The sequence below is a fragment of the Natator depressus genome, chromosome 27 (assembly GCF_965152275.1).
Source record: "Natator depressus isolate rNatDep1 chromosome 27, rNatDep2.hap1, whole genome shotgun sequence".
Lineage (NCBI taxonomy): Eukaryota > Metazoa > Chordata > Testudines > Cheloniidae > Natator > Natator depressus.
This window is the reverse complement of record NC_134260.1, coordinates 13,113,180-13,128,212: the sequence shown is the minus strand read 5'-3', so window position 1 is coordinate 13,128,212 and position 15,033 is coordinate 13,113,180. Positions and strand designations below refer to the sequence as shown.

Sequence of the window (15,033 nt, the reverse complement as noted above, 5' to 3'; positions counted from 1 at the left end):
TCAGAGACCCCCATTCCCCCCTTCAACCCCCGGGACCCCCTCCCTCTCAGAGACCCCCATTCCCCCCCTTCAACCCCTGGGACCCCCTCCCTCTCAGAGACCCCCTTCACCCCCAGGGACCCCCTCCCTCTCAGAGACCCCCCCTTCCCCCCCCGGGACCCCCTCCCTCTCAGAGACCCCCCTTCACCCCCCACGGCCTCCCCTTCACCCCAGGGATCCCCTCCCCTCCCCTCAAAGACCCCCATTCCCCAGGGAAGACCCCTTCACCTGAGGAGATTCCCCCCTAAAGGGACCCCCTTCCCTCCAGTGACTCCCTCCCTCACAGGGACCCCCTTCCCACAGGAGGCTCCCCCCCGCCCCCCAACAGTGACCTTCTTTCCTCAGGGGAAACTCCTCAAGCTCCACTGCTGCTCCCAGGCTCCAAAAGGGTGAGGAACTCCTGGCCCCCCTTCCCTTTCACCTTCCGTTTGTTACTGGGGTTGTGCCCCAGCCTGACTGCGGCCCCGTTGGGCTGGGCGCTGCACAAACACCCGGCAAGATGCGGCCCTTGCTCCAGCGCGTTTCCAGTCCAGGTCTCAAGAAGAGCTTGGTGCCTCCGCCCAAGGCAGCCATGGTGCCCGACAGTAAGCGCTCGTGGGTGGTACTCACTGCAGGCGTTAAGAGCCGTTATTAGGATATGTTTTTTTATCCAGTTGCAGAGTTTTGCATGCCTCTCTGTTAAAAACAAAAGAACAGCCAGACTGGGTCAGACCAAAGGTCCCTCTAGCCCAGTCTCCTGTCTTCTGACAGTGGCCAATGCCAGGTGCCCCAGAGGGAATGAACAGAACGGGGAATCATCAAGTGATCCATCCCCTGTCACTCATTCCCAGATTCTGGCAAACAGAGGCTAGGGACGTCATCCCTGCCCATCCTGGCTAATAGCCATTGATGGACTTGTCCTCCATGAACTTATCTAGTTCTTTTTTGAACCCTGTTATAGTCTTGGCCTTCACAATATCCTAAAGTTGGATGGAGTCCCCAATTTTTCCTGGCCTGGGGTGGTGCTGGAGTGAGGGGACGCAGGGTAGCAAGTCACCCGCATGCCAAAAGCCGCAATATCCGAATGTTACACTCCTTACGGTCTTGTGGAGCTTTGATCACGACTTCTGCCCATGTGCCACGACACATTGTAAATATGGCCTGATCTGTGTTAGAAAAATTATGCCAGTATAACTGTGTGGTTAGACGTGTGACTTTGTAAACCAATATTGTTATACCAATGTAAGTGCTTGTGTAGACAGTTATACCAGTATAAAGGTTCTCAATAATGGTATAGCATATTTCACTTCCCAAACTAGAATAGGCAATACCAATAAAAGCCCTTTTATACTGGCATAACTGCCCACACTAGGGAAGGGTCTGCTCCTTTAACTTTATGGGTATAGTTAATGTGAAACTTTCTAGGGTAGACAAGCCCATGGGGTGCTTTATAAAACAGACTTGAATTCACCCCCCAGGGACCTCAGGCCCTCTTCTTTGCAGTATCCCCAGGGGTCTTGGAAGGAGTGCAATGTGTGATTAGGCAGGCGTAAGGTACCTGGAATTCAGAAGTAACGTAACATTAAGAAAATATTTTGAATTGCTCAGCTTATCAGTGAATAGATCCTTGTGTTTAAAAACATCTGCCATAACCCTACAGAAAGGGATTGTTTTTATCTGTATTGTAGCAGTGCCCAGAGGCTCCAGTCAGGATCAGGGCTTCTTGGTATACAAACAGTCAAAAAAAACACCCCAGTCATATAAAAAAACCCAACCACCACCAGTGCAGTACAAAGAGGAGGAGGATATAGAATGTAAAAGTAACTAAGAAGGTTTTCAGATAGTAGTAGAAACACAGACAAATACTCTATTTATTGTGCATTATTTAAGGGTCAGTTTCTTTGGACTTTGTTGCCTTATGATTAATTTGGGGTGCAAAATGCACTTGTTACTAATAACAGGTTCGTTTTTTGGCAGCTACTTCAAGATTAAGTGTGAAGAAGATAATTGATGATACACACAGAGACACTGAGTTTTATTAATACCATAATCAAAATTACAGAACTACAAAATTTTAGGGTTGTAGCTGTGTTTGTCCCAGGATATCAGAGAGACAAGGTGGGTCAGATAATATCTTTTATTGGACCAACTTTGGTGGGTGAAGGAGAGAAGTTTTCAAGCTACACAGAGCTCTTCTTCTGGAGGAGAACTCTCTGTAGCTCGAAAGGTTGTCTCTTTCACCATCAGCAGTTGGTCCAATAAAATATATTACCTTACCCACCTTATCAGAACTAGAAAAACAGGATAAAGATGACTTACCTCCGGCAGCTCCCAGTCAGTAGTGCAGCCGGGGTGCAAAGGCAAGCTTCATGCCCATTCTGGCACCGCGGACCGTGCTGCTCCTGAAGCGGCCAGCGGCAGGTCCAGCTCCTAGGCAGAGGCGCGCAAGCAGCTCCACCCAGCTCTGGCCCGCAGGCGCCCCCCCCCCCCCCCAAAAAAAAAAAAAAAAAGCTCCCATTGGCTGGTTCTGCCAAAATATGGCAGACAAGCTCATGACGTCCTGGGCCATGGGTTGTCATGAGAGAACCTGTTTTAATTCTTGGTTCTGGTTTCTCACTTCCTTTGGCTGCCAGGCAACTTGCAACAGTCCCCTTCTCCCACCCACTGATCTAGAAGCAGCATTGAGGAGACATGAAGAGAGTCTCATCCAGATCAAAGTAAGGTTGCTACAGTGTGTGGGTGTGTATAAAATTGGGGATTCTTTTTGTAGAGAAAAACTCACTTCCCATAATCAACCTCAGTAAATCTTTTTTCAGTCTTTCTATTGACATCCCTTCTAATGTGAGGAAAGGTGTCGTGTCTAGTCTGATCTAGACAGAAGATGTAAGGCATACAAGGCTACATACAATGCTCTGAGGGCTGAGAAAGCTGCCAGGTCTCCAGTCCCAGTGAAAGAAGGTCCATTTCTCTGCAGTGTTACTCCACCCAGCTCTATCATTGCCTTGGTTATGTTCAGTTCCTCCTCTTGCAGGGAGGAGACCAGCTTGGCATCCAGGCTGAAAGCTTCTTTCAGGTGCAAATCTTGCTTCAAGATGCTCTTGACCTTTGCAACAACAAAGAAGCAAAATCAAAATATTAAATCTCTGGCTGCTACAGGAATAAGCCTCTGTCAGAACTTCACCAGAGTCACTGCAGTGGATGAATAAATGATCTCTGTCTTTCAGTATGCAAAGTGCTCTGAGATCCTTGAAGGTGAAAAGTGCTGCATGTAAATGTGCATTATTAGAACTAAGATTCTTATTTTCTGTTAAGATCATGATAAACACTTATTTCCAATTTTTCCTGGATTAGTTGTTCCCTAAAAGTGAGTATTTTGCCTTTAAAGCAGGAGCATGACATACCAATGCAACCCACAGCTATGTTCTCCCAGTAACTGCTGAGCGAGGGTAAAACTGGGTGTGATGGGGTGGACTAGGCCCTGAGGCCCCCTGCTGGAGGCCTTGTGGCCCTGCCACACCCTGCCCCAGAAAAGGGCAGTAGAGAGGTCCTCCAAGATGCCTAGAGTGGCTGTGTGGGAAGCAGCCAATCAGGGACCAGCAGGGCAGTATAAGAAGAGCTGCAGGGCTAGAGAGAGTTCAGATCCTTGCTAGAGCTGGAGGAGGGTGGCTGGTGCTCCAGGCTGGCTGCTGGGACTCTACAAGGACAAGGCCCTGAGGTAACGGTGAAGAATGTGCCGGAGCCATGGGAATTATAGCAACAACACCGTTTATTTAAAGGGACGTTATGGATGGCTGCTATCTACAGGGTCCCTGGGCTGCAACCTGGAGTGGAGGGTGGGCCCGGTCTCTCCCCCCCCCCCCCCCCCCAACCAGCTACTGGGAAAGTAGCCTGGACTTTGAGGCACCCCAGAAGGGGAACTGAACTGTAGTGGCCCAGGTGAAGAGCTGGGGCCAGAAAGGCCCCGAGAGGGCGAAGACACTGCCTCCAGTGAAGGAGCCTTGGGGCACTGTATTCTGGAGCAGGAACAAACAGAGAGACATTATAGAGGGCACTGAGAGAAGCCCTGTTAGACTTGTACCGTGAAAAGGGTTTGCTTTGCTTTTATCTCACAGAGAGACTGTGTATGACTTGGCCGGTGGGCTGAGTCAGCAAGGACCCACCACAAACAGAGGGAGAGAATGGAAGCACTCAGGCAGAGGGTGCTCACGAGAGGTGAGCGTGACCCCGTTAACGCTGGGCAACAGCATAGCTAGAACATGCTGAATTCAAATTACAAAGTAATTTCTGTTCATCTCTCAAGGAGAATAAAAATGCCAACTGTTGGTAGGGTTGCTTCTGTTCAGTTTTTTTAGACATATCCTGTATCTGCAATCTCGTGCCACCCATTGCTTCCTGGGTAGATGCCATGTGTCCCTCAGTGTCAGAAAATTTGGGCCTCCATGTTTTAGTGGATCTCGCTGAAAGTGGGCAGTTATGGTCCCAGCCTTGTCTGAAGACTGTAGTAACCCTTCCTTTGCATCACTTCAAGCTGTGACGTTGCTGCTTATGCCCTGATCTAATCATAGCTTTGATTTAAAACCACAAAAGGGAAGACTTCATTGAGAGATGTGTGGCGCGGTTTTTCACTGGCGTTCTCTCTCACCAGCTCAAGCTGTTTGGATACAATCTGCTTCTTCACAGACTGTGCCAGCCGCAGTAACTGATCCTCAGTTAGCTCTGAAAAAGAAGAAATCATGTGAGAAAAGGGTTTTTTTCTGGGCGGTAAGAGGGTAAGTGCAGAGGGTGGACAAGCCCAGGTGGATAACCATCAGTTGTCTGCACTCCCTTCTGATGATCTCAAAGCACTTTAATAATTTGACTAAATTAAGTTTTACTATCCTTGTGAGGGGGTGAGTGGTTGAAATTACTATTCCCATTATGCAGATTGGGCCGCACAGGCACAGACAAGGGAGGAAGTGGCTTGCCCAAAGTCACAGAACAAGTGGTGGCAAAACTGAATAGAACTGGAGAGTCCTGATTCCCCCACTTCTGTTACTTAACCACCCTTTCTCAGGTTCTTGCCGAGGTTTCAGGTCCTCTGTGTTATATTCTGGGTTCTCCAATGCATTGTGTTTCCAAGTAGGTGCCTCAATATGAGGATTCTGCTAGCATGCCATAACGGGATGTAAACTCCGTCACAATGCTATGTCTGGCAAATGGTACACTGTATTAGCTGGCACCGTCTGCCAAAAGCAGGTCCAAATTCTCAGCAGACTGTACCCTGCCATAGCCAAGAATCTAAGGAATGTCTGAACCATGCGAGTTCTCCTTCATCGTTCATTCTGTTCTTCGTAGGCAGACTCATTTCTTATGTATTGGTGTGGTTGGGTGCCCCCATTAAAATACCCAGAACTTATTCTTACCACCAAGTGCTTGAAGAGTGTAGAGAACCGGCCCAGCAAGGTAAAGATTTATGTTTCCTGCAGAATCCTGTAAAGTGTTTAGCAAGTCTTCCAAGTCTGGATTCTCACTCTTTAGCTCACATTTATCAGCATCTTCAAAAGCCTCTTCTAGCTGTAGGTTAGGGGGGGAAAAAAGCTTCAGGACTGAGGATTGGGGGCTACTAAGAGAAACACTAATCCAGCGTGGTCATGTGAAGTACCGAAGTATGCATCTGACTGTGCTGGGAGGAAAGCGGTGTTGGGTGACCACATTTTTCCTAACCTCAGCTATCTGCTATAGCACAACTGGGGATTAGGGGAGTTGAATATTCACATTTGCTGCTGTAAGATACAGGATGCCGGATGAAATGGTCCATTGGCATATTCACATGTAGGAATTTCGGTGTGCCTTTTAAAATGATACTCATAGAAGTTAGACAAAAGAGGCCTACCAAGTAATTCTGCCCATCTTCCTTCCAGAGCAAGGCTGGGGTTTCGCGTTTAGTTTATCTACTTATATGGCAATGGGGACCAGATCAGAAGGTGTTGAACTGACAGATGGTCACAGGATAGGAAGGACCTCTGAGTGGGGGCGGGAGGTCTTTAAACCCATAATGACTGAAAAAAGGAGCTTTACCTTGAGTTTGAGTTCTTGCAAGAGGTCGATGTTTATTATCATGGCTATGATTGATTTTAAGAACTTGGCACGCAGATCTGTGGACAACTGTGAGAGCTCTGCACATTCCTTTTCAACTTCTCTCTGTAGGCCTTCCATTCCTCCATCTGAAAACAGCGGAGGAGAGTCAGAATGCAGGATTCCCTGCTTGTCCCAGTTCAAAAGGGTCAGATAGGACTCAAAATTTAGATGTGGAAAACTTAGATTTGGAAAGGCTTCTGTGAATATTCACAGAATCACACATTAGGTAATTAATAATACTTTGTTCTCAGTTAATGCCTCCTATCCAAGGATCTTGATACATTTTCTTATTAAAGTGAATATTTTTCTATGTTACAGAACTAACTTGTCCAAAGTCACAAGATGAGTTAATAACAGCCTAGAATAGAATACAAATCACCTCATTCTAATTCCTTCACTGAAAAAAAGATTAGTCCACTAAAATATTTCCAAGACATAGGTTAAGGGTAGTCTATGTGAAATGCACAGCAGCATAAACCATTGCTTTGTCAAGGAATTTTGTATGATGATTGTCAGGTTTACACCACTTTACATTAACAAGTACAGTGAGAGATGAAATTGTTACTTAATGACATCAAATTTTTGTTTACAGACATTTTGACGCTGCTTTCTGATAAGTGAGAAATATCCAAATCACATGAAAGTCAACATAAATTGTCACTGTCTTATATTTGCAACTTAAACTGTGTCAATTTTGATTTTCATGCTGTGGCATCTGGTGAAATTTCAAATCCTGTATATGAGATCTCTGTATGAGAGATGACAAGAATATACCTTGTGAGCATGATTCCCTGCTCCTTTGAACTTTGTGTCATCACTTACACCTGTGCAAACAATGTGTGCATCACTGAACACCTGTTCAGAATGTATGTAAAACATTTTAGTGGGTATGAGTCAGTTCTGAATTGGTAGCATTTTACATCCATTTTGCACAGGCGTTTGTGACTGTAAAGGTGAAAAATTGGAAAGCAGTCAGGCCCTGAAACTCAGTATACAGTCCAGAAACAAATCTTTATAACCTATGTGGTGCAGACATCAAGCTATGGAGTAATATTTTTCTAGCTGGCTTGTGGATATTTCCATAGTCTGTGGGTACCTTTCTGGTAGTTTAGAGTGAAATGTTCTGAGAATCAAGCAGTGGGATGTCAAAAGAGGTGGGTCTGTGAGAGGATTTCTTTGTTATGAAGTGCTCTGCAGAGTGAAAAGTCTGGGAAATCTATGTATCTCTAGGTGGCTTCCCTGAGCAATGACTTATAAGGTCAGAACACCCTGAAACGATTTGTCTACATTGTATCCTGATGTCCGATGAGGATGTTATAAAGAGCTACCTACCTGGGGAGTAATCAGATTCCTCTGTTGGACCTGTGAAGGCAGAGAGGTGAAGGAAAAATTATGAATTGTTGTCAACACCAATGTGCATTTATCTTTACTCCACTAAAAGGACTGTGTCCGTATAAAGGGTACGTATATTTGAGTAAAGCCATTATCCTTGTTAATAAATATAATTTTTCATGAACTGGCTAAAATAACCACTCTGGAGCCTTGTTTACACTAAGGAAATTTTCAAAAAAATTCCCACTGTTGCTAAGATTTGTTCAGCTACATCCGTATTAGCAACATTGGGGGCTTGTCTACATACAGATTGCACTGGTTTAAGATAATCTGAGACTAGATGATCATAATGGTCCCTTCTGACCTAAATATCTATGAATCTATGAGTTTAAAAACAGATTAAACTGGTGCAAAGCCCTGCAATGGTTTAAAACTGTCTATATCAATTTAGTTTGCCCCTGAAATGTCGTGGTGCAAGGTAAACGGCTCTAAGCCAGGATTAAATTGATATGTGTCCATACACAAAGTTACACTACTTTAACTAAACTGATTTAAAAATCCCGCTTTAGAGGGAGAATCAACACAAACAAAGATAGCGAAGTGTTCTGTTTACCATCGGCAACAAATGTTTCATCATCTAGATAATGGGAAACGCCTGTGAAGATACAAAAAGGGAAATGACCATTTATAACCTTTGAAGAGTTATTTGATGCCTCAGGTTTTCACCAGCAGTATTTAAACCTGAAAATACCACTACCCCACTTGCAAATATCTGTTACATCTTGGGAAGTTCATTTCTAATGTGTTGCTTTTTTCCTCCCATAGTGGATGAGTTTTGTGGATGATGCTTACCCCATGATTCACTTTGAATAATGAGTGGCTTGATTCTGAACGCCAAGACGCAGTCCTTAGGGATAACTATGACTCTCTGGTGGCCTCTGGTGCCCTGGTTCATGGAAAGAGGAGTTAGTGAGCACAAACAGCACAGAGATGTGCTAAAAAGAGGGGGCTGTTCCCCCCGCTGCATTTCCTGAATCTAGATAGAAATCGAACCTTTAATGAAAAATGGACACAGATCTCATTCAGAATGCTGCCTTCTATGGTACTGGACTTGGAAAATGTGGTCTCCTCCAAAGCCTGTACAGCCTCATTGATCACGTACAAGTTCTCTCTGCGCTTCCTTAAACCCTCAATGAAGGAATGGTCCATGTTGATTTTCCTAAAAAAAGTAGTGATGCAGAGTTCACTTCTGAGTTTCTTTCTGTTACTGTACAGTCTTGACACTGGCTCCCCTTATTCTTGAATTTGCCACTCTGGGAGCAGAGAGCAAGATGAAAGCTGGCTTAAGTGTCCACCAGGGAATTCCCCTGATCTAAGCAGAATCCCTGAGTTCACAAAGCCATGGAAGCCTCTATTCCATCTCCTTTCATAGTGCTGATGAGAGGTGTGGCCAGGGGAAATGAGATGTGGCCCTGTTACAGCTATTCTCAGCAGCTGACATGGGCCCATGGGCAGCAGCTGCATAAGTTAGAGCAGTCCTTCCTTCCCCCCATTTCTGCCAGCCTCACCTTTCTCCCTGTAGCAACATGAGGTCTGCTGGCCTGACCTCTACTCTTTTCACCTTGATGGACTTCCCTTGGTAGGTGCTGGCAGCTCCTGTCACTTCCGTTCTCACAAAGTCATCAGGCAGCTTAACAGTCCATGCTACTGTGCCATCAATGTAATCCTTAACAGTGATTGAGCGTGAATCCTGAACATCTGGGGTGGGGGGAAGAGAAACCCTGCAAGAGTTAACCCATTCTCTTTGTACCACTACTATGTAATTATGGCCCATAGCTCCTGTGCACACAGGAAGGATGAGGCCTGACAGAGTTCAGACACAAGCAGCATAGTTCTCTAGCCAGTCACTGAAAGAAAACAGCCTCTCAAGCCCAGGATGCTGCAGGCAGCGTTGCCACACTGGACAGGTAAATAATGTGGGAAGACTGGCCTTACCTGGATTTCTGCTGTCCTGTCCAGGTACCAGAACGTCACAGAGCCTAAATCCTGTTTTGTAGTAGCGGTGCTGAGTCCTCCATAATGTCTTTTTTGGTTGCCTTCGAACGAGGTTTAGGGGTGTGAATTGATCTTGGTCGATAAAGCTGCGAACTGGGATCAGATCTCCATCATGAGCCAGCTGCTTTGCCAGGTCTTTGGTTACCTTGTGAAACATCCTGCCTGCAGCCTGATGTACCCTTTAACTGAAGCGAAATGTACTTTTACCTTAGGAGGCAAAGACAAGTGAAGCAAACACATCTGAAATCAACTAGAGGTTGCAGCAAGGTATCTTGCTCTTTGACAGCAAGTTTTACCTGCTCAGAGCTCTTAAAAACAAGCAAAAAACCTAAGGCCATGTTGGCCAAAATTATGTTGATCTAGCTTATGCTGGCATACAGCCATGGTTGTTATTAAATCACTTGTGTGAGTGCACACTGGGATCGTTGTGTCAGCAGTGTGTGTCCTCAACAGGAGTGCTTGCATTGATTTGTATTGTCAGGGGGCAACATTGTGGGACTGCTCCTGGAGACCAGTAACAGTTGATGTAAGCAACAGGGTGTACATTGACACTGTGTCCACCTAATTACCTTGACTGTGACTCTATGCTGCTTGGCGAGGTGGTGTTACTAAATTGGCGTAGAGACGCACTTACGTGGGTGGGAGCCAAATTTAAGTGAAGACACTGCCACAGCTAGGTCGACACATGGCAGTGTAGAAAGGCCTAAGCTCCACAAATGGCCTGTGGGATGGGCCACGGTTATTACGCCCAGTTAGAGAGACGTGATTTGCCCAAGCTCAGACACAGTGAGTCAGTTCAAGAGTTGTGAGCAGGACCTACATCTCCCAAAGTAGGTTCATTAAATCGTATCCTGTATACTTTCTGATCATGGGCGGGGAGTGGAGCCCTTGGCTCGGCCCTGCCCCGCCCCCCCCCCCATGACCTCTCCCCATAGCTGGAGCCCTGAAACCCCCTTCCCTGCAGCTGGAGCCATGAGTCCTTCCTCCCTGCCAGAGGTGCCCTGAACACCCCCCTCCCCACCACAGTCTGCTCAGAGGAGCCGCAGGCCAGTCCCAGCCATACCTCCCTTCCACTCCCCAAGCTGTCCTAGGGAAAAGCCTCTCATTCTTGTCCGAAGAAGATTTTGATATGCCTCATGCAGGTTCCGGGGTGGCTGAGGAGGTGATATTTGCTACTCAGCTTCCTGGGTTCATCAGTAATCTTTCTCAAGACGTGGGAGATTACTGATGAACCTGGGAAACTGAATAGCATATGCCGCCTCAGCCACCCGGAATCTGCATGGGGCATAATCAAAAACTTCCCCCAAAACCCCGCAACCAGGGGTCGGGCGGCACTCCAGCCCTGGCCTATTATACCCGCTGCCCATGTCTCTGATCATGTAGATTGTTTAGGGTCAGAGGACGAAATTAGTTTCTAAAGGAACTTGATCATTACTCCCCTGCGATGGGTGAACAATACAAATGAAATTTCTTGAATGATAACAGATTAGTTGAAGAGTATTCCAGACAATGTTGTCCTCTCCCAGTGCTGGGATTCTAGCAGCCCACTACACCTTATCCTTAAAAACAGCTGTCACCAGCAGGCATTCAGCTTGAACCATCAACATCCATATTTCATGAAATAAAGAGCTAGAGAAGTTTCTTGCTGCAAAGAGCTTATGATCTAAGGAGGGCAATAATAAATAATTAGCTATTATGCAGGTACTTTTCATCAGTAGATCCAAGAGCACAAAGGTAGGTTGCTGTCACTGGCATTTCACAGAGAGGGGAAACTGAAGCATAGAGTAGATATAACTTGCCCAAGGTCACAGAGCGAGTCAGTGGCAGAGCTGGGGATAGAGCCTGGAAGTTTTCACTTCTGGCATCTTGCTCTTAACCACTAGACCCAGACCTTCCAGAGCTCGCAGTCCACAGCCCAGTGCCCTGGGGAAAGGCAGAGCAGTCAAAGATCTGGACAACAAACACTGATTAATGGATGCTGCATATAATAATTCCAATACAGAGATTTACAAAATGTTTTCAAAATGATTCAGTAGTTTCGTTTTGGAATTGTAGAGGGGGAGTTCACATAACTCCCCACACAGGTTTGGAGACAGCCTGTCTAATTCAGTGCCAGTTCCCCCAGCATGAACATACAGGACTGGATGTTGTTAGCTTAGGTCAATAATAGGGAGCATGGAAGCTGAGAGCTTCCCTATCCTCACAGCTGAGAGTTAAACATCTGGCTGGGGCAGAAAGGAAACTAGTGCCCTCCAGGCAACATCCCTTTTCAGGTCTGTCTCATGAGCTCACCTCTGTCCCCACTTTTCTCTGTACTTTGACCATCATCTGAAGTATTAGGATGTGGAAGGCATAGGAAAGGACAAAGTAATGTGATCGTAATTTACAGAACTAAACTTGCCCAGACAGAAGAAAGTTATATGCTTTTGCTCTGTGCCCAGTGAAATTTCCCCTCACGGCTCGGATTCAGCTCCTATGAAGAAGGACGGAAGGGTTGCTCCTCCCCACCTTTATACTTCAGGTTAATACTGTCCACCCCTCCTGAAAAAAAAATCACTGTTCTTTTCTTCCTGTGTTTTACATAACTTGCTTTACTCATAGCCCATAAGTGGTGGTTCTTTTTAAAACCAAACACTCCAGGAGCATGGATTTGTTTAAAGAGCAGAAAGGCACTGATTAGAAACCAAACGGGGCAGGGTCTTTTTTTTGCACTCCAGTGTAACAAGGAATAGCCCTCCCCCACTGGTATTACCCTAAGCTTGCATCATTATTTCAGTCTCTTGATTAAACACTTACCACTCTGCCTGAAGACTTGGCAGGACCAGTTTGTTAGTGGTGTGATCAGCTGTGTCTCTCCTCATCTCAGCATGGTCTCTGATAGTTTCCTTTTTCAGTAGTTGAAATAAAAAAAAACACCCTGATTCCTCTGTACTTCCTGTGACAGTACAGGAAGTGGTTGCCTGAACCGACCTGCCGAAGTGTGGTTTTTTTTTTTTTTTTTTTGCTTTCAATTCTGCCTCCAAGCAGCTGGTCTTCTCGTTTTTTTCCATCTCAGCATTTTGGCAAACTTTCTGCAAACTCCTGTTTGGCGTTGCTTGGCCTACGTCAGGCCCAGAGGCTGTACTGTGGACTTGGACAACATGCCTCCTCCAGAGTACTACAGTGCCACTTCAGGGTGTCATCTCCAGCAGCGACAGGCCCCAGCAGCATGCCCTGCTCGGTATGGAGCCTTGTGAGAGAAGCAAATGGGCGGACGTGGAGTTGTGGATTGCATGTTTTACACCTCATCAGTTGTATATATACAAAATTATGTGGACACTTTATACTTTTGGGGCGACATCATATAAGAAAGGAACCTAGACAGATTAACTCATCCCCTCTGCAGACTGACTCTTTAAATGGGCAAAAACTGGGCCTCCAATGTGAAAATACCCCAGGCTCAGATGGCAGAGGCAGTGTGAGGGGTGTTTGCTTATGAAAAAAACATCTCTCCAGCTGGGCAGGGGGGTGAAAAGCCAGCTCGAGAACCGGGGTGCACACTTATGATACTCCTTTCGACATTCTCATGATCAGGCTCTTAAGAGTTTGAACTCTTTGGGCAGCATTGGTTTATTTGTTCTGTGTTTGTACAGCACCCAGTTAGTGTCTCTGCTGTTGCTCCCTGCCCAGTTACTGCTGCTTCCCCACCAGTCCCACATAGACCTGCCTCCAGCTGTAATGTCCAGCCGTCACAGCCTGTTCCACATGCAACTCTGCATCTGTTCCTGCCTCCAGCACAGCTCATGACAGAGCTTGGCCACTTCCTCCTTCACCACCCTTTCCCTTATCTGGCCTGTGGCTCAGGGAAAAGGGACATGCAGTGGGGGCTGGCGGGAGGTGTAGTCCCCTGCATAGGCCCAGCTATGTCACTGTGATGCTCTGTACCTTGGGGGAACACCCTACACCCCCATGTTCATCCTTATGATTGTGTGGTATCCAATGCAAAGTTTGTCATGTCGGGTGTCTTCAGAAGGCTCATGATTCACTGAGCATTGTTGTTATAGTAATGTTATAGGTTGTAATTTCATGTATATAGTTATGAGGCTGAAAATGTGTTCTCATGGCTTAAAACACGCCCAGGTGAAACTCTCCAGGAGTAGAGGGGCAGTTCACATCTCATCAGGGCACGTATGGGACAAACCCAGCCCCGCCTCACAGGAACAAAGAACACTGGCCTAGGCAGCAACAAAGGATCTGTTGGACTCTCAAGTGAGTCACCGCCCCTTCCCTTGGTCAGTTTGAGACTACAATGAAGTAATACTCACCTGACTCTGAAGGGGGGGGGGCAAAGCGAAGAGGGAAGAAAGGGAGAGATGTTTGCCATGCTACAGACACCACCACCAAGTGACTGAAGTGCTGATCAAAGGAGAGAGCCTGGCTGAAGGGCAACCAGCCAGCCTGTGTTGAGAAGCATCTAAATTTGTAAGGGCATTGAAAGTGTTAAGATCAGCTTAGATTGCGTTTTGTTTTTATTTCATTTGACCAAATCTGACTTGTGCTTTGGTTTATAATCACTTACAGTCTATCTTGAATTTAATAAATTTGTTTATTCTACCGGAAGCAGTGCGTTTAGTTTGAAGCTTGTCACAGACACTCCTTGGGATAACAAGCCTGGTACATACCAATTTCTTTGTTAAATTGATGAACTCATATAAGCTTGCAGCGTGCAGTGGGCATAACTGGACCCTGCAAGACAGAGGTTCCTAGGGTTGTCTCTGGGACCGGAGATATGTCATTCAGTTGCACAATCCAAGCAGCAGCTGGCCAAAAGGGCTCACTCGTAGCTGGGAGCAGCTTACATAGCAGAGGCTGTGCGTGAACAGCCCAGGAGCGGGGTTCTCACAGCAGAGCAGGGTAAGGCTGGCTCTCAGAGCCTAGGATTGGAGTGACCTAGCAGATCACTGGTCCGGATAACACCAGGGGAACGTCACAGTCACCCAAAAGCAACATCCAGGATCAGGCAGGGGGTGAGGCAAATTCGTGTGCTGGCTCCATGTATCACAGAGCGTGAGAAGAACAAAAACTAGAACCAGCAGGAGCCCAAAAGACATAAGCCAGGAAGCATCTCCATTAAGCAGGGGGCCTGGTTAAGGATTATTGGCTCCAGCCCACCACTGAGAAAATATGGATGTCAATGAGCCAGGTGCCCGCCCTCCCCACTACACAAAACTAACCAGCCTGGCTGGACTCTGAGGTAGAGCTTCCTGTCTTCCCCCACATGCTGCCAGATGAGTCTGATGAGTGTAACTGCTCAGGCTGCTAACTCAGTTCTCCTGGCTCAAACAACATCTCTCTTGCACCAGATGTGAGCCAGAAGGCTCCGTGCTCATGAAGGCATCATCCGAGGTGCCCTGCGTTGCTGGTGTGGATTCTTAGAGATTTGCGTCCACCCATTAAGCCAATGGCCTGATGCATTGTAACCCCCCTGCCCCATTGCAGCTTTGTCCTGCTCAGAGATCTGCAGGGTGCATG

General features: G+C 46.6%; 1 protein-coding gene across 3 annotated transcripts; it reads right to left on the bottom strand.

The window, feature by feature from the left end:
* Positions 1–2,508: 2,508 nt before the first annotated feature.
* LOC141978573 (gasdermin-A-like) lies at positions 2,509–12,833 on the bottom strand. 3 transcript variants are annotated; one of them, XM_074940771.1, is made up of 11 exons: positions 12,319–12,833; positions 9,463–9,729; positions 9,036–9,225; positions 8,521–8,686; positions 8,320–8,413; positions 8,081–8,122; positions 7,468–7,497; positions 6,076–6,221; positions 5,421–5,571; positions 4,661–4,734; positions 2,509–3,121 (listed from the first exon to the last, which is right to left on the bottom strand). In XM_074940771.1, exons 2-11 carry the CDS (start codon positions 9,677–9,679, stop codon positions 2,879–2,881), a joined length of 1,353 nt encoding a protein of 450 aa, XP_074796872.1. In that variant the 5' UTR covers positions 9,680–9,729; positions 12,319–12,833; the 3' UTR covers positions 2,509–2,878. The 3 variants fall into 3 exon arrangements, with proteins under 3 accessions (XP_074796872.1, XP_074796871.1, XP_074796873.1); XM_074940770.1 differs by having other exon boundaries at positions 9,463–9,707; XM_074940772.1 differs by lacking the exon at positions 8,081–8,122 and having other exon boundaries at positions 9,463–9,707.
* Between the last annotated feature and the right edge of the window lie 2,200 nt (positions 12,834–15,033).